This window comes from Diceros bicornis, chromosome 6, assembly GCF_020826845.1.
Source record: "Diceros bicornis minor isolate mBicDic1 chromosome 6, mDicBic1.mat.cur, whole genome shotgun sequence".
Taxonomy (NCBI): domain Eukaryota; kingdom Metazoa; phylum Chordata; class Mammalia; order Perissodactyla; family Rhinocerotidae; genus Diceros; species Diceros bicornis.
Window position 1 is genome coordinate 63248409 of NC_080745.1, and position 23711 is coordinate 63272119.

The following is a 23711-nucleotide window of genomic DNA, read 5'->3' on the forward strand; positions in this document are numbered from 1 at the left end:
TCTGATCAGTGGGGCCTGATATTCTGCACTTCTAACAAGCTCCCAGATGATGCCCATGCTGCTGATTGATGAACGGCATTTTGAGTAGTATGGCCTTAGAGTGGTGCTTTTCAAGTCTGGGTCCACATTAAAATCATCTGGGCACTCTTACTGTTGCCCAAGTCCCATCCCTCCTCAGAGATTGATTTAGTTGGACTCAGTGAAGCCCAGGCATTAGTATTTTATTTTAAAAGTTCCCATGTGACTCTTATGTATAGCCACCATTGGAACCATTACCTTAGAGGCATCAACTCCAAACTTGACTACAGCTCCCCATTTAGCCCAGCTCCTTGATGATTATTCCTGGTAGTTACCTTTGTTCATCTGGCAGAGATGCTGCAGCAGTAGAGGCAGAGTCTCCTTGACAATGCTGGGATGTGTTGATACAGCTGACAAGGCTTGGAGACAGCACAGGTGCCGGGAGCATTTGGTGGGCCCATCCCCTCTGGCCAAATCCGACTCCCCTAAAAGCAACCCAGGAGACAAGGTTTCACTGTGTGATGGCAAGCATGAAGGTCCCCAAGCCTCCCTGGAAGGGGTGGGCCACAGAAGATCAGAGACACATACCTATGCACAGCTCCTCAGCAAGCTTGGGCACGAGGTGCCTGCTGAAAGCCACAGGGTAGACAGTGGCCAGGGTACCCGATGCTTCCAGTGCTGCCACCCTGCTGGGGGCACAGGGCACATGAGCATTAGCTGAGCCTTGGCCCACTGTTCTCTTGCCTAGGGACTGCCATTAGGCAGATTCAGAAATGTGTGCTCCTTGCTGAAAAGCAGGACTCAAGTTCCTACACCACCAAGTTGGACAGGGCTTCTTAATGCCCAAGAAAAGAGAGATCAGTCCCACATCTCCAACAGGCTCCACCCAGAGCCAAGCACAGGGCCCACCTCCCCTAGGGAGAGCCAATGGTCAGAAGCACAGAGCCCTGGACCTTGCTGGTTCTGTTGCTGCCAACACAGAGGCAGGGAACAGCTTGCTCTATCTCACTGCTTCAGATTCTCACCAACTCTGGGAATCCTCCTCCAGGAAGCTCAGTCTGTATAGATGACCCACTGCCAGCTCTAAGTCCCCAGAAGACAGGAGATCTGTGTTAAAAGGGAACACAAACCTCATCTTTCTTCCCCTGCAGCCACCACAACCTTTCCAAAAGTCCTATTAGAAATCCAAAGTCAACCAGAGTAGTAGTGAGAAGTAGGGAATTAAGACTGCTCTTCACTTAAGACAGAAAATCACACGGAAGGGACCAATACCCCTATCTTTTGTCTTTCCCTTAAGTGTACCTGGCTGGGCACCCAAGACTGTGAGTGTACGGATGCCAACAAGCTGAAGCTGGGTGTTGGGGTCTGTCAAAGCCATGAATACCAGTGAGCACAGCTGGTCCTTGAAGTCACTCAGAGGCCTTTCATCTAGGGAGAGACAGAGTCCAGGTTAGAGGGAAGCCCTGACTCAGCAGTGATGCAAAGACAACTTGGGGCAGACTGAAAGAGCTTAATCCATTGGGTGTTCAGGAAGTACACTGGGAAAAAATAAACAGGTCTCATCCATTAAGTGTTTTCTTATGCTACAACCTCAGAACGACAGGACCACTGTTCTAGACTACTACTCCATGGCACTCTTTGCCTGCCGTCCTTTATTGGTTACAGTGCTCAGCAGCCCCCAGGATACCACATCTGGAAAATAACCTCACCCTTGTCTTCATAGCTCCATTTCTGTTGCAGCTTCAAGAAACCCAGGATCATTTCAAGGATCGTCCGCCGCTGGTTGCTCTGTAATGTTTTAAGGGGTACTGGAGTCAAAGAATATTTTATAGGATTTCAGTTCTGCAACTCTGGAAGCGGGGAGAACTATCCTTTTAGGTAAATATGTCAAGAAAAGAGAGAATAAGGGAACCAGTAGCAGCTAGCGGGAGCAAAACCTAAGATCTATCTAGGCTCACGCTCAACGCTTAGCTCTCTCTCGGTTAGAAAGGGATCCTAGCAAGGGGCACCATCATTTCCTCAAAAGATTCCGCTCCCTTACCTGACTGTGCTTGTGGAACTGTTCCAGCAGTAAAGGCAGCACGTTGCTGGTGATGTGGTCACAGGCCCGGGCAGAGGCACCTGCAGCTGCCTGCAGCAGTTTGGCACTAGGCCACACCAGTTTCATGTCCGGTTCACACAGATGGTGCCTGCAGTCTAGAGAGGCAGCATATCACAGACCTGCGTGCAGGCCAAGTGCTGCCTGATCCCCGTAGTCTATGTAAGTGGGAGACCTGAGACCTGGGTGGTTTGCTGGCACTTACCACTCAAACTGTTTTCAATTCAAAGTAGGGCTCCAGCCCTCAAATCACTGAACATGGGGGCTACACATGAAAGGTCACCAGCCCTTAAGGAATTTCTCTCTATTGTGCTCACTCCCGTCTCTGGCTGCCATTGCCCCATTACCCTGTAGAATGTTGCTAAGGAAGGAGTCCAGGAGGTCCTCAGCATCAGCCCTCAGCACAGAGCGAGACAAACATGCAGTCAAGGAGTGGAGGGCTGCCAGGCCCTCAGCCTCCACCCGCTCACTTGCCGTCTGGAAAACCTGTCAGGGAGGGATCCCATGGCTACTGAGGTGAGCCTGCACCAGGTGACACCCCACCCACCTACTGCCTATTTCCCTTGGGGGGGCGGGTACAGATGGTTGGAGAAACTTTAGGGCACAGCAGTGGAAATTAACCCCTCAAATGAGTGTCTTCTCACCTGGTGTATTCTTGCCAAGTCCCACCAGGATTGATACACATAAGTTTGAGAAACAGAATGCCAACTCTGAGCAGCAGCTATTGGGATCCCCTATCTTAAGTCTCTTCCTCACCCCCGCTATTCAGCATGGTGCCATAGGCACCATCACCTATGCTCCTTACCATGGAAGGACAGGAAGTGGGCACTGTGCAAAGATGATCAAGTTACATCACCAAGCAGCTGACCCCCATGTAGGGACTCTCTCTTGTCATTCAACTAGAAGTATGCCCCACTGCTTGCCTGCTGAATAACTAGGCACAGCAACAGAGGGAAAAGGACAGGGTGTATTATTTCCCCTCATGCCTGACGACTGGGAGTTAACAGTAGTGAGTTTATCTAAGTAACACTCACCTCCCTGCGAATAGAAGCCCAAAGGCTGGGGAGGAAGTCCTTCAGTTCCTTCTGTCCATACACAGCACAGCAAGCATTCTGCCAAGGAAAACGCAGCTATCAGCTGTCTACACACTCAGACTTTCTAGGATATGTGGGGACCTTAGTGTAATGGCACCTGAAGGAGCCTGGCTCTCAGCAGAAAAACCAGCAGGATTTTATAACAGTCCTTACTCAGGGCACAAAAAATAGAAGCTCATCTTGACTGATGAAAAACAAGCATCAAGAGGGAGCCCTGGGCAGCCTTTCCTCAGCTACCACTCAGTTACTACAGGACAAAATAGTATGCAGCTGGGGCTTTAGATCTACATAGAGGCCCAAATCCTGGGCCTCTTCTGAGGCCCACTGAACTGTTCCCTGGCTCTCCAAGAATCTATAATCCTTCAGCATCCCTAGTTTGTCTAAAGGCAGCTGGACCCTAGAAGGAGAAAAATCACTCACCAGAGTCTGTAGAGAATCCAGCTTGGCACTCAGAATCTCAGAATCCACTTTCTCAATCAGCAGGGGCAGCAGGAACTGTAGGAGAGAAGGAAGAACTGAAGCCTGACATGGGTAGTGTTGCAGCTACACCAAGGCCAACCACATCCTTACTGCCATCAGTCTCCAGGGGTAGGTGCTACATCAAGGAGCTAGACTTGAGTTAGGAGTTTTGACTGTAAGCCAACCTTCCTGACAAGATGTGGCCAGATCCCCAGTTACCTGAAAAATGGGCTAGTTGGCAAAGCTATAGGATCTCAAAAGATAGCAGCAGATAGGGGCTAGATTACTATTTTAAAGGAAGAGATGGTAAAGTTTACTAGTTTGAAGGCTTGAAGATACTTGCCACATAAGCCTGAAGACACCTGCAGGATGTCATACCTTAAAACATATAGTGGATCTTTCTTTTTCCCCATGTTTTTTTTGTTCTTTCTTCAGAGCCTTCTACAGGCTGAGGCTACATACCTTAACCTTGGCTAGACCCACCTCAGCAAATCGTGGTGTAGAAGCCAGCACTGCTCGAAGACTCAGGATGAGATCTTCTCTCTGGATACCATGGGGATCATTAGGTGGCTGGAAAAGGGAGAAAGACCATGGGTTTATATAACCACCCTTGGACACAGGCTTAAAACTGACAACCCTGCAGAATGGGGCATATTTACACCCAATCTGGCAGAACAGTATGATATGAGGCTCCAGCAGGAAGACTTGCTTGCTCTTACATGTTTCTTGGGAATTTTTGTCTCTTGGGCATTTGTTTTCTATCTGATCAAACAGTTTCTCTCTGATCTATCATCTCACCACTCAGACATAAGCACCGTCAACTTTCTGGTGCATCACTTTCTTCTCTCTACATATATTATGACTATGTGTTAGTAGATACTGTTTCCCTTTAATATATCTACTTTTAGAAAATGTGATCGTTTTGTACAAAGGTTTGTAATTTATTTTTTCACTTAATACATTAGGGACATTTTTCTGTGGTATTAAATTATTCTTTCATGACATTAGTTTTAGTGGCTGATGCTATTTCATTGTGTGGTTGAGCCATAATTTATTTAAATAATCCCCCTTTGATGGACATTTCTATTTTTTCACCCTTATAAAAAGTTGTAATTCTGGCAATATAAAAAGCATTGATGGTTTCTGTATCAAGGAGGCAAACTGAAAACGTGCATCAGATTTTCCTTCTTCTAACTATTTTTTTTTCCCCTTTTTCTCCCCAAAGCCCCAGCAGATAGTGGTATATCATAGTTGCACATCCTTCTAGTTGCTGTATGTGGGACACGGCCTCAGCATGGCCGGACAAGAAGTGCGTCAATGCGCGCCTGGGATCCGAACCTGGGCCACAAGTAGCGGAGCGCGTGCACTTAACCGCTAAGCCACGGGCCAGCCCCTCCTTCTTCTCTTTAGAAACCCCATCAAAAATATACTTAAAGGTGGGGCCCGCCTGGTGGCACAGTGGTTAAGTTCAGTGCGCTCTGCTTTGGCGGCCCAGGTTTGCAGGTTTGGATCCTGGGCACAGACCTACACCACTTATCAAGCCATGCTGTGGTGGTGACCCACATACAAAATAGAAGAAGATGGGCACAGAATCTTAGCTCAGGGACACTCTTCATCATGCAAAAAGAGGAAGATTGGAAACAGGTGTTAGCTCAGGGCCAGTGTTTCTCACCAAAACAGACAAGCAAACAAAAAACAAAGGGATTTTCTATTTTTAGTGTTCAGCATTTGGTTTTTTTTGTTTTTGATGAGCAAGATTAGCCCTGAGCTAACATCTGTTGCCAATTCTCCTCTTTTTGCTGAGGAAGATTGGCCCTGGGCTAACACCCATGCCCATCTTCCTCTACTTTATATGTGGGATGCCTGCCACAGCATGGCTTGATAAGCGGTGTGTAGGTCCGCGCCGGGGATCTGAACCTGTAAACCTCAGGCTGCCAAAGCGGAGCGTGCAAACTATACCATTATGCCACCGGGCTGGGCCCAGGATTTTCTGTTTTTTAAAGACATAAAGCTAAAGGTTGAAGAGAGCAGGATAAGAGATGTTAGCAACAAAATCTTAGAAGCTGAAAAGCAGATGGATAAGAAGAAAATGACTTAGCAAAGCCAAAACAACAGAATCCTCAGTAGGCTTGGGGAAAGCTGAATAACTACCCATATACACTGCATAGTCCTCAAAAAGCTTTGCAACTGGCATACCAGTTGGAAATGGGAGTGGGGTTAGAGAAGCAATCTGACCTCGTAGATTGCCTCCCAACTCCTCCCTAAGTGCACCAGAATCTAGAGGTTTAATTCTCTGGAGAAGGTAAGACAGAGGTCTCTAGTCTTGGAGATGCAGATGCAGTTGAGGGCTTGGGAGCTACCAAAAGAGGAAGTCTAACTGATAGGGTACTGAGTGCTGAGATTTTCCAGCCCTTCTAGCCCCATCTGCTTATAGCCAGACCTCTCCCTCTAGGCAGATCTAAGGTCTTTTTCTAGAAGAACCTGACTAGCCCAAGAGGAAGAATACATTGGGGGTTCCCCAAACTGTCCATGTAAGCCACTCTACAATGAAGCTCATATTCAACAAGCCCATTGTATGTAGCCAGAGCTCCCACTCAACTTTATAATCCTCACTTGGAAATATGTGCAAACTCCCAAGGTTACCAGATATCTGAGGAAAGCCTCTAACCTGGAAATAGAGACCGAAAAAAACTTGGAGGAAACAAAGACCACATATGTGGGGGGAGAAATATTAAAAAATTATATATCATTAATGTTTTTTAAAAAGTTAAGAAAGTAATTCATCCGTGAATTAAATAAGACCAGAATGCTATTTGAAAAAAAAAACATTCAGAAATCACTATCAACAACAACAAAAGGCCCTTGGTAATTCAAAGCATAAGTGCAGAAATGAACAAAAATCAAAGAAGGGGTTACGGGGAGATGTGCTGGTCCCGGACATTTCTGCCCTCAGATCCACTCCTTGGGCTGACCACTGCAGGCTGCATTTCCCAGGCTCCCATACTGGCCTGGGATCAGCCAATGGGAGGCACTTTTAGAAGAATGCAGGGCAGAAGGAAGGGAAAACCCAGGGCATTTCTTCCCATTCCTGATTCAGATGGCATCTTCACCACTGGCAGCATTTCCTCCATGGTTCCAGCTCCCACTGACAGGCCCACTGTGGTTCCAGTTTTTGTCAGATACTTTCAGCCCCTGGGGTCCAATAACATCAACTCGTCCTTTGTCGCTCCAGCCTAGGGGTGGTAATGGTTCCCTGTTATTGATAATCTCTGGGTTGCCTCACTATCCCTATTTGGTTTCTCAGGTCTCCCATCACTTGTATAAACAATTTCCTGCATTAACTTTTGTTTTAAATACCAAAGTGGTTTCTGTTTTCGTGACTGGACTTGGATAGAAAAGATAAAACTGTGGAATTCTCTTATAAAGTAACAAAAAGATAGATGTAGAAAATATGAAAGAAAAGGTAAGAGATTCAGAGGTCTAACAAAAGATTAATAGTTCCACAAAGAAGGAACCGAGAAAACAGGGGAAGAAATCATCAATGAAAGAATGCAAGAACATTTCCTAGGACTGAAGGACATGAGTTTCCAGACTGACAGGGCCTACCAAGTACCCAATACAATGCATGAAAACACATCACTGTGAAATTTCAATACAGTGGGGGCAAAACCAACCTTAACAGCTTCCAAAAAGGAGGAAAAAAAGTGAAGACAAAGGTTTACAAATCAGAAGGAATTTAGACTTCTCTACAGCAACTGAAAACTAGAGGTAAATGTAACAATGCCTTCAAAATCTTGGGGGAAAAGAATTTCCATTCTTGAATTTTATACCCATACTATCAATAAATGGGAGGAAAGAATGAAGACATTTTAGGTTTACAAAATCTAAAAAATTTTCACTTTTTTACACACTCTCTTAGGAAGCTAATAAAGGATTTGCATCACTAAAATGTGAGAGTAAACCACAAAATGAAGAATATGTGAACAAAGAAAATAGGCGATCTGAACCAAGAGAAAGGATAAAGGACTCCCAGGGATGATGGTGAAGGAAGATTCACTATCTACTCGGCATTAGAAGTAGGAAGCAAACAGTTGACACTGTATGGCCAAGTTAAAAATGGATTTTACATTTTTAAATAGTTGGGGGAAAAAAAACAAAAGAGGAATATTATCTTGTGACCATGAAAATTATATGAAATTTCTGTGTCCATAAATAAAGTTTTATTGCAATACAGCCACGTACCATGTTCCAGTGTCTATGGCCATTTTTGTACTAGAACAACAGAGTTGAGGAGCTGCAACACAGACCATATGGCCCACAAAGCCTAAAAGAGTCACTAATTGGCCCTTTACAGAAAACGTTCATCTACCCCGGCTTGAGTGAGCATACAGGCATAGTGAAAGTCAAAGGACCATCACTTATACTGACGCGATTCACTATGATGATGGCATATGGTCACCGTGGGTTGATAAGACCATAAGAATATTTTTTTTTTTTTGGTGAGGAAGATCAGCCCTGAGCTAACATCCATGCTAATCCTCCTCTTTTTGCTGAGGAAGACCGGCTCTGAGGTAACATCTATTGCCAATCCTCCTCCTTTTTTTTTCCTCAAAGCCCCAGTAGATAGTTGTATTTCATAGTTGCACATTCTTCTAGTTGCTGTATGTGGGACGCGGCCTCAGCATGGCCAGAGAAGCGGTGCGTCGGTGCGTGCCTGGGATCCGAACCCGGGCCGCCAGTAGCACAGCGCGTGCACTTAACTGCTAAGCCACGGGGCCGGCCCCCATAAGAATATTTCTTTTTTTTTTTTTTTTTTTTTTAAAGATTTTATTTATTTATTTTTCCCCCCAAAGCCCCAGTAGATAGCTGTATGTCATAGGTGCACATCCTTCTAGTTGCTGCATGTGGGACTCGGCCTCAGGATGGACGGAGAAGTGGTGCCTCGGTGCGCGCCCAGGATCCGAACCCGGGCCACCAGCATCGGAGCGCGTGCACTTAACCACGAAGCCACGGGGCCGGCCCCATAAGAATATTTCTAACACAAATAATTACACTAGAGCCAGGTGTCTCTATCTTAACCATCAACAGCTTTCTGCTTTCCACAGACTGCAGTGCAGAAGAACACACAAAAATCTGCTCAAATAAGAGAAATTCTCCTATCATTAGATATAACCTTGTTTTGCCTAGAATCTGAGAAAATATATAAGCAGTTGGGAGCAGTGATTATCTTTAAAGGGAAAATGGGTGGTGGCAGTAAAGGGGTATAAAGAGGCTTAATTCTCTATCCTTTAACTGTTGACTCATGCTCATTGACTCACCTTTCAAAAAAATGAATGACATACTCTTCCTCACCCCAAAATTATAAATGCATATATTCTCACAATTCCACTTTTAGGAATTTATCCTATTGTTATACCCACATACATGTGAAATGATACCTGTACAGGGTATGTAAGTGGCAGCATTGCTTGTAACAGAAAAAGATTGAACAACAAGCTTTATCCCATAGAGGACTAGTGAAATGAATTAGGTATTTTCATGCAAAGGAATATTACACAGCCATAAAGAATAAAGAACTAATTTATATACTGATATGGAACATTCTCCAAGATATACTGTTAAATGAAAAAGGCAAAGTACAGGAAAGGTGTATATAAATGCTACCATTGGGGTGGGGGTAAAGCATTTGCTTACACGTGAAAAAGCTCTGTAAGATACAGACATAATTGATAAAACTGGTTGACACTAAAGAAAGAAATTTTGTAGTAGGTAGATTTTTCACCTTTTTGCACCTTTTGGATTTTGAATCATGTACATGTATTATCTTTTCAAAACAAACACAAAATAAAACAAAGCAAAAACAGAGAAACCTGGTAGCCTAACCAAGAGCTTTCAAGATTTCAAAGGCGTAAGTTCTTCTGAGTTAGAAATGATAATACTGATTACAAAAGAGATCAAAAGAACTTCGGGAGAGGTGGTCCCAAGCAACATGTCATTTGGAATAAGCTGGTAAGAAATTCCATATGGCAAAGATGGCTGTGTTGGGCCGGCCCCATGGCTTAGCGGTTAAGTGCACGCGCTCCGCTACTGGCGGCCCGGGTTCGGATCCCGGGTGCGCACCGACACACCGCTTGTCCAGCCATGCTGAGGCCGCGTCCCACATACAGCAACTAGAAGGATGTGCAACTATGACGTACCACTATCTACTGGGGCTTTGGGGAAAAAAACAAAGGAGGAGGGTTGGCAATAGATGTTTGCTCAGAGCCGGTCTTCCTCAGCAAAAAGAGGAGGATTAGCATGGATGTTAGCTCAGGGCTGATCTTCCTCACAAAAAAAAAGAAAAAAAAAAGGATAGCTGTGTAACATAAAAGGCAGTGAGAGTCAATACTCAGATGTTCTTTGGTGTGCTGTGATGAAACTCCTTTCATTTCTTCCAAACCACTAATGCTCATAGTACACATACCCATGCATATCCATACAGTGATGAGACCCTGAGTATTTGAAAATAGAAGGGAAATCAAGATGGAAAGTGGGAGGAAGGTCCAAGGGAGTCAGAGCAAACACCTCCTGTACATACTGTGCTCAACTGTGTTTTCTTTGTTTTTTCCATTTGTTTCTATTGGCTGAGATGCCCCTCGGGATCCAGGATCACATCCTACGCATCCTTCAAAAACCAACTGAAATCCTATCTTATCTGTGAAGTCAGTTCCTGCCTACTCTAGCTCACACTAACCTCTGTCTTCTCTGGACAACTATGACACCACTTGTTTTGTCCCATAATCTCGTATTGTTACCTAAATGTTTCAACCTCCAAGGGCAGGAACCGTGTTGTACAATCCTGTAGCCCTCAGCACTAAGTACATTGTTAAGGAGCTTAAGAAGCCCCCCCACATACCTGCTGAACTAAATCCTTCCTTTGATGGCAAATGTTTCTCTCTACTTCCCAGTTTACTAAAATGTAAGTTCATGAGGGCAGGGATTGTCTCTTTTTTGTTCATTACTGTACCCTCAGTGCCTAGAACTGGGCCTGCCACATAGCAGGCACTCAATGAATATTTCAATGAATAAATGAATGAACGAATGAATGAATGAAAGGTGTTACTTACAGGGGTAAAATCAATAGGGAAGTAACAAGATGTCACTTCAAACAACTCCTCCACAAAGGGTCCTAAGGCAACAAAGAAAGAATGAGGTTAACTTAAAAGCTTTACTCATCTGACAAGCCCAACCAGCTAATTCAAGGCTACAAGGACATACCCAGGCTATAGTCCCTGGAAATGAGGTCATGGACGATGTGGAAAGCCACCAGAAGATTACGGGGATCCTTTTCCCCATCCATCACCTGGATGAAGCCAAAGGTGAAGTCAGCTCCTAGGCTCTTCAGCTCTGGGGAGGAGAGAACAAGGTCACTACTGCCCCACGAGATACAAAGCTGGGGCTTTCTTCTGGCCTGTGTGCTCCCTCTGCTATCACTGTCTCCCAGAGAAGACCATTTTTGTTTTTCTGTTCCAAGAGAGTACTCAGTGAAGAAGAGATGTGCAACAATATATAATTGTTACAGAGGTAAGAATTTAAAACATCAGCTCAAACTCGACCCTTCCTTTACTGGGGAGTAAGTGGAGCCTCCGTTTCCCTTTATCATTCTCTCTCAGATTTTGGCTCTTCTATATCACCTTCAGGCTAAGATGAGCCCTGGTAATGAGGGGAAAAAAAAGATGTGCTCACTTCTCAGATTTCCCAGAGAGCCCTGCCTCTTACCTTCTTCCCGCGTTCGCATGAAGTTGGTGATGATACTGTAGACTGTGTGTCGGTCCACCTGTGGCAGGGACTTAGGGGTCGGAGAGATAGGAAGTAAGTAAAGAAAGTGCTCAAAGAATACCTCAGCTGACAAAACTACTTCCTGCTTCACAACCTCTAAGTGGACAGTGCTCTTTACACCAGTATAAGATGAAGCTAAGAGGAAATGCAGAGAAAGGATATGGCTCCTGGCCCAGGAGTACAGCAGTGGGCCAATAACCAAAACCTGTCTGCTGTATGCCTTACTTTCTTTAGGTATAAGAGGACACAAGTCAGACATAATAGCATGCCTTTCTCTCCTTATACAGTAGCAAGAAACAGCATGTAAACGTGGTCAAAGACCTGACAGAGTTCAGAACTTCGAAGCCAATATTTTTTTGCCACCTAATTCTAGTTATGTCAAGGGCTGGGAGCCAGAGGAAAATACCTGTTTCTGTAACTGTTATCACTCACCTGGACGTGGACCTCCTGGAAGATGGCTTTAAGCACAGAGACAGCCAGCCCTGGGGGCAGGGACACACACAGGCTCTGGGGGAGAAGAGGAGATAAGTGAGCACCGAGGGAATTCTAGCATAGCCTTCAAGACACAACGCTAAAACAGGCCTAATTAGCTACAGTGGGAATGACAACATCCAGGTTCAAGAAGAAGGGCTAACGGTGAGAAGCGTGGTCCCTTTTCTCAAGCTGATTAGTTCTCTGCAGCGCCTTCCAGTTTGGTTCTGAATTCCAGTCCCCAAAGGACACCTTTACTCTCTAGACTAAAAACAAAAGTGGAGCTGGTTGACACTAGTTAGTCCCACACTTCAGCATTGATCCTCAGCACTTGAAGTCTCACCCTCAAAGGGCAAGAAGAGAATTCATTGGAAAAGGGCTCCTGCAAACACAGTATGTAATGAAAAAAAGAACTCACTAGTGCCCTCAAGCCCTGCAGGACAGATGGGATCACAAGATGATGGTCCTTCAGCCGGTTCTCATAGAATAGGATCAGGTGTACAACTGCACAAACCAGAAATTCAGCCATTAGTTTACACAGGCTGGACGAGGGCCCACCAGCTTTGCTCCTTCCCAAAGTTTCTAAGGGTTGTTCCTGCTTGGGCTTCGCTACAAATTTTCTCCTTCACCAAGACGTATGTCCCATGCCCTCCCATTTGAGGGTGCCTTGATCAGTCAAGAAAACAAGTGAACATCTTTTATTACCCATTCTCATAGAGGTCCATAGTCAAACCGATATTTGACCCCAGAACGGGCTTCCTATAGAACTGAGGTTAGCAAACTTTCTCAAAGGGCCAGATAGTAAATATTTTAGGTTTACAGGACATAGTATCTGTCACAACTACTCAACTCTGCTCAACTCGGCCGCTGTAACATAAAAGCAGCATAAACAATAGGTAAATAAATGGGTGTGCCTATATGCTAATAAAACAATTTATAAAAACAGGCTGTAGTTTTGTCTCCCCTGCTACAGAAGATAAATAAGTGGTTTGCTTTGTTCCTTAGACTTTAAAACACTTCAAAATTTCTTTATTTTCCCACTCCATCTATGAAGCACTGCTTTGTCCATTTTACAGAGAGGGAATGATACACTGAAAAAAAACTAAGGCTATATTTGAAATCCATGTGTCTTGCGTCTCAATTCTTATCACCTCTGCCACATATACCAGTGAGGAAGGAAGACCTTGAATTAGTATTTCACAGATACCTTATGCCCTCCCTTCCTCCCTCTCTCCCTGTAAAGTTAGCTTGAATCAACAAGGAAGCCCTTGGCTCAGCAATCCAGGAAGACACGCCTACTAGTGATGCCAGTACCTTCCTTCTCCAGGAGCAAGGAGTGACACTGGAGTAGCACCTGTGACAAAAGCTGGATTCCTCGTGCCCGAGTTCGGGGTTCTGGATTCTCTAGGGAGGACCTGGGGGAAAGTAGGATAGAGAAAGCCTGACATTACCCAGTTCAAACTTTTGAAGAAATAAATATTTTGCAATTAGTCACACTCACCCCCTGGGCATGGAAGCCAGCCTAGGGAGGTGTTCCAGAGGTATTTAGCATTACAGATAGTAGTAAGGCCAGAGCCTAAAGAGCCAATCCCCAGATTGATCTGGCATCATTAGAGACACATGTGACACCACAGCCAACAGAAGTGTCTGTCTCCAGGCACCAAGTGGGCATTGGGCTTATTCTTTCTCCCCAGTGGACGACTGTGACATTCCTCTGAAACAGAGCTTAGCAGTTACCCACAGGGACCGAGAGATGATTGGCAGCTGTGGCTTCCACCAAAACAAGAGGATAATAAATATTTTACAGCTAAAGAAAAAATGCTGAGGAACCACGGAGGTCTTAGGGGGAAAAAAACCTTTATAACTGGAAGTTCACAAAGTAAGATGGCTAGAATAAAGGTTTTAACTATTTAGGATTATTGATATGAGAAGAGCTGAAGCAACAAGGAGGTTATTTATCTTCAAAATAGCTCTACAGAGATTACATTTAAACATACTAAAAGGAATCTAAGCAACTTAAAGTAGAAAGCAGAAGATTTCTGAGGGAGAGCTGGCCAGGACATTTGAGTGAAACCTTAAGGATAAGGATATATATAACTAGGGGTAAAGGGGCAAAAATAAGATCACATTGACAGAATCCCTAGGATAGGAACTTGTAGAAAGGTTTCTACTCAGAAGTAGAAAACTGTGCATTCAGAGCATTTACAAATGGCCAAGGCATACAAATGCTCATAGCAGCATTATTTGGAATAGCCAAAACGTGGAAACAACCCAGATGTCTATCAACTGATGAATGGTTAACAAAATGTGGTATATCCATACAATGGTTTATTAGTCAGCAAGAAATGAAGTGCTGATACATGCTAAATAAAGTAGGGATGAACTTTGAAAACATTATGCTAAGTGAAAGAAACCAGTCACAAAGGTCAGATATTGGATGATTCCATTTATATGAAATTTCTAGAATAGGCAATTCCACAGAGATAGAAAATAGATTAGTGGGGCCGGCCCCGTGGCGTAGCAGTTAAGTGCACGCGCTCCGCTACTGGCGGCCCAGGTTCGGATCCGAGGCACGCACCGACGCACCGCTTCTCTGGCCATGCTTAGGCGGCGTCCCACATACAGCAACTAGAAGGATGTGCAACTATGACATACAATTATGTACTGGGGCTTTGGGGAAAAATAAGGAGGAGGATTGGCAATAGATGTTAGCTCAGAGCCAGTCTTCCTCAGCAAAAAGAGGAGGATTAGCGTGGATGTTAGCTTGGGGCTGATCTTCCTCACACACACACAAAAAAGAAAGTAGATTAGTGGTTGCCAGGAGCTGAGAAAAGGAGGGAATGGGGAGTGACTTCTAATAGGCATGGGGTTTTTTAGGGGGGATAATGAAAATGTCCTAAAATTGATTGTGGTAAGAGTTAAACAAATCTGTGAATATACTAGAAGCCATGGAATTACGCACTTTAAAATGGTGAACTTTATCATATGTGAATTATATCTCAATAAAGCTGTTATTTAAAAAAATGGACCAAGGCCACCACAACCTGAATAGAAAGGCCAAATGGTCTCTGTTCGGGAGAAATGCATGATAGTGACTTAGTTTTTTTTCCCTCCAATTTTCTATTTTTCTGTTTCAGAAGACATGCTGGCAGTGACAGTTAAGGACCTTTGCTAATAAGACTTGTCAATTTAAACGGTCTACCAAGTATGAAATATGAGAAAAGCAGGCATTAGACTATAAGCATGTACTTCCTCTGGTGCTTGGAATATCTGGTTATAACATTGATCTTCCAGCTATTTCCCTAAGCCTTTTCCTATACTGGGCATCTGGTACAAGGTCAGCCTCCTGGCAACTCCCCAGGCAGGGCCCAGTGGCAGGTCTGAGTCAGATCCAGGCAGACTAGAATCCCATGGGGGCGGTGGGTCTAAAGATGCACAGGAGGAATCCCAGCTCTAATTAAATAACAGTGGATGGCCTTCAATCACCCACCCACCCAAACCTGTGGGCTGATCCAGGAGCTGATGGGGCCCACAGGCTGTGGGCTCCAAACACTTCCTTAGGAGTCTCAGGCGGGTGGCATGAAATTTTTTTCAGGAGAAACATAGACTTAGCCTAATGTACTGATATGGAAGTGGGGGGGTGTTGGGCTACAGTAGGAGAAATTCAGGACCAATTAGCTCCAGGAAAGCAGCAGTGTACAAAATAACTTTTTGAGTGCACAGGCAGGCTGGAGAAGGGCATTCTAGAGCAGAGGATCTTACCCAAGGGCTTCCACCACTTGTAACACTGTATAGCTCCCGGATTTCACTTCTAGAGGAAACAAAAGAAGTAATTATGAAGAAACAAAACCAAAACCCCATCCCAGGGTTCAATGGCTCTAATTACAATGTTTCCTGCCAACCCAAGGGTTGTACCATGGGGCCCCCTACGCTTGCCAAGAGCCCCTCCCATATAAGAGGCATTACTGTAACACTTCAAATATGCAGCTTCAAGTATAAAAATTGAAAAGGAAGTAAATATATCATCTGTAGATAACATGATTGTATATACGGAAAATCCAAGAGAAACAACTGAAAAAATATTACAAATAAAATAATTCATTAGAGTGGCTGGGTACAAAAGTAATATTATGAAATTAAGAGCCTTCACATGTATACATACAAAAGCCTGTAAAAAAGATATAAGGTAAAAAAGATCCTATTTATAATAGGAAACAAAAAAAGAAAAGAAAATACCTGGATATAAACTTAACAAAAAATGTGAAGATCTGAATGGTGAAAACTTTAAAGCACCAGTGAGGATCACAAAAGAAAACCTGCACAAATAGAAAGGCATGCCATATTCTTGAAAGACTCAAGATGATAAATTTCCCAAATTAATCTATAATTGTAGGCTATCTCTATAAAAGCACCAGTAGAATTTTGGGGGGAACTAGATGAGCTTATTCTAAAGTTAATGTGCAATAAATAACACATAATTAGACAGGCAAATTCTGAAAAAGAGTAATGGAGTGGGGAGGGAAGGTAGACCTTCCAGATATTAAAAAGATTATTATAAAGTCACAATAATTAAAATGGTGTATACTTTTGAATATACTTGAAATTTCCCATAATAAAAGTAAAAAACAAAAAAACCAGTGTAGTATGAGTTCATATTCAGACAAAGAAATCAAAGGTATAGAAATAGAATAGAAAGTCCAGAAAGAGACACAAATACATATGAGAATAGGATTTTAAAAGTCATATTTCAATTAATGGGAAAAACAGAGACTATTCAATAAATGGTATTGGGATGAGTGGGTAAATATCAGAAAAAATATATATATTGGCTGTGAATCTTTCACCCAAGTAAATTTCAAATGGATTAAAGAAAAAAACATGGAGGGCCGGCCCCGTGGCTTAGCGGTTAAGTGCGCGCGCTCCGCTGCTGGCGGCCCGGGTTTGGATCCCGGGCGTGCACTGACGCACCGCTTCTCCGGCCATGCTGAGGCCGCGTCCCACATACAGCAACTAGAAGGATGTGCAGCTATGACATACAACAATCTACTGGGGCTTTGGGGGGAAAATAAATAAATAAAATCTTAAAAAAAAATGGAGAAAATTTCTAAGTATAACAAAATCCAGAAGACATAAAAGAAAGGATTGGTTAAAATCAGCTACATTAAAAAAAATGGATTTTCTGCGAGGCAAAAAAAAAAAATCATTAGACAAACTGGGAAAAAATATTTGCAATTCTTATAACGAAGGGCAATTTTGCCAATTTACAAAGAGCTCCTACAAATCAATGAGAAAAAGACCAACAACCAAGTTAAAAATGGGCAAAAACAAAAAAATGAACAGGCATTCCACAGAAGATGCTCAACCATATTTACAATAAGAGAAATGCAAATTAAACTACACAAAAACTTTTTTTTTAACCTACTAGATTGGCAAAGATCAAAAACGTTGTACCACACATCTGGCGATGGTGTGCAGCAACAGGCACTCTTACACCCTGTAGGTGGGGATATCAATTGGTATAATTCCTTTATAGAGGGCAATTTGACACTATTTTTCAAACTACTAGTGTACATATGCTTTAACCCAGGGGATCTTCTTGAAATTTATCCTATATACTTGTAAAAGTGCAAAATAATGCATGTACAAGGTTATTTATTAGAATTATTTATAATAGCAAATGACTGCAAACAACAAATGGCCACCAATAAGAAACCAGTTAACTAAATTACAGTACATCCATATGATAGAATTCTCTGTAGCTATTTAGAAAAAAAAAGAAAAATTAAAAAAGCCTGACAAAACTATATATATATACTGATAATGGGACAAGATCTAAAAGCAGAACAGTGTTCATAAATAGTACATAGTATGTGCACAGCATTGTTTTTATTTATTTTTTTATTATTATTTTTTTTGGTGGGGAAGATTCACCCTGAGCTAACATCCATTGGCAACCCTCCTCCTTTTTTTTTTGATTGAGGAAGATCAGCCCTGAGCTAACATCTGTGGCAATCTTCCTCTATTTTGTATGTAGGATGCCTCCACAGCATGGCTGGTGAGTGCAGTAGGTCTGCGCCAGGGATCTGAACCTGCGAACCCACGCCGCCTAAGCGGAGCCCAGGAAACTTGAACCACTCGGCCACGGAGCTAGCCCCCATAGCATTGTTTTTAAAGGGAGGGGGGATTGTTTCTATTTGTATTGATTTATATCTTGGAAGATAAAAGGAACTAGTAACATTGGTTGACTCTAGGGAGGGACACTGGATAGCTAGGGGGTTGACAGGTAGACTTTTTAAAAAAATTAATGTTTTATTTTGGAATAATTTTAGATTTAAAGAAAAGTTGTAAAGATAGTGTAGAGAGGGGTTGGCCCTGTGGCTTAGCGGTTAGGTGCACGCGCTCCGCTACTGGTGGCCCAGGTTCAGATCCCGGGCGCGCACCGACGCACCGCTTCTCCGGCCATGCTGAGGCCGTGTCCCACATACAGCAACTAGAAGGATGTGCAGCTATGACATACAACTATCTACTGGGGCTTTGGGGAAAAAAAGGAGGAAGATTGGCAATAGATGTTAGCTCAGAGCCGGTCTTCCTCAGCAAAAAGAGGAGGATTAGCACGGATATTAGCTCAGGGCTGATCTTCCTCACAAAAAAAAAAAAGATAGTGTAGAGAATTCCTGTATACCCCTCACCCAGTTTCCCTGAATGTTAACATCTTGCATGGTACATATGTCAAAACTAGGAGATTAGTATTGGTACAGTACCATTAATTAAACTCTAGACTTTATTCGGACTTTACCAGTTTTTCCACTAATGTCATTTTTCTGTTCCAGAATCCAATTAAGGATATCACATTGCAATTAGCCATCATTAATCTTTAGTCTCCTTTGACTTGTGAAAGTTTCTCAGTCTTCTTTGTTCTTCATGACCTTGATATTTTAAAGAAGTACTTTATAGAATGACCCTCAGTTTGGGTTTGATCTTTTCCTCATGTTTAGACTGGGGTTACGGATTTTGGGAAGAACAGCACAGAGATGAAGTGCTCTTCTCATCATATCATACCAGGGGTACAAGATATCAACATGACTTACCTATCACTGGTGATTTTAACATTGATCACTTGGTTACAGTAGTGTCAGCCAGGTCTCTCTGCACTGTACAGTTACTATTTTTCCCTTTCCCATCTTTGGAAGGGAGTCACTAAGTCCAGCCCACACTCAAGGGGGTGGGGGAGATTAATCCATTTCCTAAAGAGAGGAGTATCTATCTACCTATATTATTTGGAATTATTCTGTAAGGAAAATTCATCTATTCTCCTATTTATTCAGTCGTTTATTTTATTTTTGGGGGTTTTTTTTTTTGGTTTTTTTGAGGAAGATTAGCCCTGAGCTAACATCCAATGCCAATCCTCCTCCTCTGTGCTGAGGAAGACTGGCCCTGGGCTAACATCCACGCCCATCTTCCTTTACTTTATATGGGATGCCTCCACAGCGTGGCTTTGATAAGCAGTACGTAGGTCCACGCCCAGGATCCAAACCTGCGAATCCCCAGCCACGGAAGCGGAGCGTGGGAACTTAACTGCTAAGCCACCGGCCAGCCCCTTAGTCATTTATTTTATATCAGCATAGACTCGTGTATATTCATTTTATACTTTGAGTTATAATCCAATACTAGGTTATTTATTTTGTTGCTCAAATTGTTCTATCTTTGACCACTGGAAGCTTTTTTAGGATGGCTCTTGTGTCCCTTTGACACGCCCCATCCATTTATTTTTCAAGCACTTTCTTATTTTCTAGCACTACAAAATACTACAGGTTAATCAAGTGATTTCCCTGCCCCAGCCCCAGAATAAGCTCTTTCTCCAAGAAGCCCTGGTTTCTTTTATTGGAGAATGGTATTAGAAACCAAGATCTGGGTGTGGATATGCTGTTTGCTCTTGGGGTGTCACTGGTTCTAGCCCTTCTTAGTAGAGAGAGCTGGGAAATACACGCGGGTATTCTAACCCATGTATACACACATATCTATCATTATTTCTGTTTCTATCCATATATATTAAACTAAACATAACATCATATTAAAGTCTCCAACTCTAATTCAGTACCACAGGGTTCATTCTAGCTCTCCCTCTTGCTTATTTGTAATTTTTTTCTCTGACAGTGAGAAACCTGGTTCCCATTATCTACCATGTACTATTTTTTCAACCCTAGTATAGCTATAAATTACTTTCAGAATTGTCAACCTCTGTAAGAAACAAATTTATATGAAGCGTGCAGTGTTTACGTACAGTTTTGTCTTTAGCCTTACAGTTTCCAGACAAAAGACTGTTTTCCAGAGTCACTTAGATCAGCTCTTTTTCCCTTACTCCTTCTAGTGAAGACATGTCATACACTAGTAACACAGTTAGATTTGTTTGTCTGTCTGCATTACATCTTGAGATGGAAGGGAGACTTCTCACTGGGTATTCTTTTGCACCTTTTCAATGTTGTACCATGTGAACATATTACTTATTTTTAAAAATGCAATTTTAGCAGCACAACAGTAATTCACATAGATCTAACAGAAGCATCTTAGGATATATTTTCAAGGGAGAAACAAAGAGTAAAAGCTTAGCAATCTTCCTAAGGGTTTGGCTAACAAAGGGGAGTTCTGGCTCAATAAGGTGTGGCAATCAGGGAATCACCTCCAGCAGCCTGTTGAGTTCCCAACCCACCTACTCCTGAATGCAGGATCTACTTGGTTAGCTCTCACCAATACTGGACTTTGGCTAGAGTGAAAAAGAGGCTTGAGAAAAATCCCAAATGTTCAGTTTCCCTTAACTGCCCTGTGGTCTCAGAGCAACAGCTGTGAGCTGAGCTGGACAGAGGCTCACTCTGGTACATGAGTAAGAAGCCCAATCCACCCGACTGAGGAAAGTAGTGCTCTAGGCAGGATTCATAGCTCGTGAATGGCACCAATTTAGACATCAGGCACTACTAGCCCTACTCGTGCCAGGAAGTGGAAGGCCCAGCTGCTGCTGCCCTTGCTCCTGAGGGAAAAAATACACAGGCTGTGGGGTGGGGGAAGGGGCAGCAGCCAGACTAATAGAACAAACCAAGGAACTGATAGTTGGGTTCTATACCCAATTCCTTAATGGCAACACTTAAGTGAGGAGAGAGACCCATTTCTGGGTTATAAACCATAAAAGAGCATTTCACCATTTGGGAGGGTGGAAAAGAGTACTTTTTTGGAAACTCTTGGCTAGAGCCCAGGAAACTGCTGAAAAACCCATCTAAAAACTAATTTCAGTAGCAGCCAGAGAAGAAGTTAGTAATTGTACATAGGAAGCTATAGGGGACTGATAACTGTTACTAGCAAAGAACATCACTGAACTGAATCATTCTCCAGCACCAGCACCAAGTCCACTGTGGATGCTGGGCTAGGGCCTATCTTTGGAAATACCTCAAGTGCTGTACGACAAAGACCTGCCTAATACCAATAGGCCCCACTCAGTTGCCTCTAATTTTTTCATTTTTATAAAAAATTGAGGTATAATTTACATAGAGTGAAATGCACAGATGTTAACTGTATAATTTGATAAGTTTTAACAAAAGTATACCCTGAGTAACCAACATCCCAATCAAGATATAGAATATTTCCATCATCAGAGAAAGTTCCCTCATGCCCCCACCAGTCAATTCCCACTCCTATAGGTTGCCTCAAATTTTATAAATGAAAAAGACTTCTTCAGCATTCAGTATACATCATTATGAAACTAGCTGCTTTATAATTACAAAGAAACATCCATTTGCATGTGATTCCCTGAATCCCAGCATATGGGTGAGCTCCTCTGGGGGAGCCCTTCAGTCTTCATACCTCTCACAAGGATCCCATCTTGAATTAACGCAGCACAAACATAAAAGAAAAGTACAAAAGCAATACAAAATTAAGAAAAAACCAAGAGATATTATTTATATTAGCTTCATAGCTACCACACAATAGTAAGTAAGAGTAAGGAATATGGTGAGTAAGGTGGCAAAAAACTAAAATTGGTATTTTGAAGATGTTTTCACAAAGGTGACTAACACCTTATTCTAGTTCTGTTGAGTCTACCTCAGAAATGTCTTTCAAATATAATTCTTCCTTTTTATCCCTATAACTGGCAGCCTGCAACATAGCCCTCCTCTTTTTGGTGAAAAGGGATAAAAATGGAATTTTTAGATAGTGGTGATGGTTGTGGAACATTGTGAATATACTAAAAGCTAATTAATTGCACACTTAAAATGGTTAAAGTGGTGAATTTTAGCTTAATTAAAAGAAAACGGGCTGGCCCAGTGGCATAGTGGTTAAGTGCATGCGCTCCGCTTTGGCGGCCAGGGGGTGCCCAGGTTTGGATCCCGGGTGCACACCGATGCATCGCTTGTGAAGCCACGCTGTGCCAGTGGCCCATATAATGTGGAGGAAGATGGGCATGGATGTTAGCCCAGGGCCAATCTTCCTCAGCACAAAAAAAAAAAAAAAGAGGAGGATTGGCATTGGATGTTAGTTCAGGGCTAATCTTCCTAAAAAACAAAAAACCTTCCAATCCAACCATACTCTATCTAGAGTCACCTCCCTGAAATGCATAATTGCTTCCCTACCCACTAATCTCCATTTGTTTCTTATTGCCTAAGGCCTGAGTCCTTGGCTTGATGTCCTTCACGATTTAACCCCCAAATCCACTCTAGCCTCATCATGACTCCTATTATTCAGTCACATGAAATCCCAATATGTCAAGCTCTTCCGTATCCTTAATCCTTCAAACATTCCCTTGGATTGGAACGCCTCTTTCCTGCCCTTGTCAGTCTGAGGAACTCTACTCTTGAAGGCAGCTCAAATGTCAACTTTTTTGTGAAGCCTTTCTTGATTCCCAAAACAGAATTACTCCCTCTTTTGTGTTTCCTCCATAATTCTTTAAAAAAATTGTCGTGTGTGTTTTCATTTATTCATTCAAAATTTATTGAACACCTATTATAAATTAGGTACTGTGTTAGGGCTGGAGATAGAAACATAGGAAGTTTTTAAGGAGCCCATAGTCTGCTGGGGCAGAAAGACATTTAAAACAACCATAGTGTAACAAGTTCAGTGTTACCATAGTGATATAAACAGAGAGACTTGGTTAACATAAAAAAGGAGTAAAATTCCTGGGTTTATGGACCATCACTAACTACAAGTGATTAATTCTCCTAACACTCTAAATTCTCCCAAATGAAAAATACCTGAATATCTGGAAGTACTGTTAATTATGCACGTGGACTCCTGGGATGAAAGAAGCTAATAAAGAGTTAATTTTCCTAAGGTTAGTCTCACTGGCATCAAGGAAAAATAAGCGTAAGTTCCTTTCCCTATACAGGTAGGTCTAAGTTTTTCCAAGGTGTCCAAGATTTGCTCTCTAAAAATGGATCTACTAGCACCTCATAACTACCCACACTTTCCTCAGCAGGGCACCAGTCCGTGTAGGACACTGAGGAGTTGTCAAAAGAGTATTTATATGAGCACGACATAGAATGCACAATCAGACCTCTGTTTGATAGACTTGCAGCCTCTTGAGAATCTGGAGTAACAGCCAAGGGGGGAGGCGAGGAGGATGTAAAGGAGCAGCAGAAAAATCCCAATCAGGACTCGGTTCCAATCAAGGTCTCAACATGCCCTTTCTGCTGAGGATGCCACAGACATTTCTCAGAACTAAACCTTACTGTTCTTTAACAATCTTTCTGTTTCAGGAATAGTGGTCTCCTCAG

General features: G+C 42.8%; 1 protein-coding gene across 3 annotated transcripts in view; it reads right to left on the reverse strand.

The window, feature by feature from the left end:
• The window catches only part of MMS19 (MMS19 homolog, cytosolic iron-sulfur assembly component), a 32978-nt gene that overhangs the window by 5785 nt on the left and 3482 nt on the right, over positions 1-23711 (reverse strand). The window contains exons 2-18 of one of the 3 annotated variants that reach the window (XM_058543667.1): positions 15721-15769; positions 13273-13373; positions 12377-12462; positions 11920-11994; positions 11428-11497; positions 10927-11055; positions 10776-10837; positions 4153-4239; positions 3631-3705; positions 3151-3228; positions 2464-2602; positions 2060-2214; positions 1728-1806; positions 1321-1446; positions 1044-1125; positions 607-704; positions 354-503 (exon numbers count right to left, since the gene is read on the reverse strand). In XM_058543667.1, the coding sequence (XP_058399650.1) occupies positions 354-503; positions 607-704; positions 1044-1125; positions 1321-1446; positions 1728-1806; positions 2060-2214; positions 2464-2602; positions 3151-3228; positions 3631-3705; positions 4153-4239; positions 10776-10837; positions 10927-11055; positions 11428-11497; positions 11920-11994; positions 12377-12462; positions 13273-13373; positions 15721-15769 (1641 nt within the window). Of the gene's footprint in view, positions 1-353; positions 504-606; positions 708-1043; positions 1126-1320; positions 1447-1727; positions 1807-2059; positions 2215-2463; positions 2603-3150; positions 3229-3630; positions 3706-4152; positions 4240-10775; positions 10838-10926; positions 11056-11427; positions 11498-11919; positions 11995-12376; positions 12463-13272; positions 13374-15720; positions 15770-23711 lie in introns of all 3 variants that reach the window. The other 2 variants (XM_058543665.1, XM_058543668.1) reach the window with 2 other exon arrangements.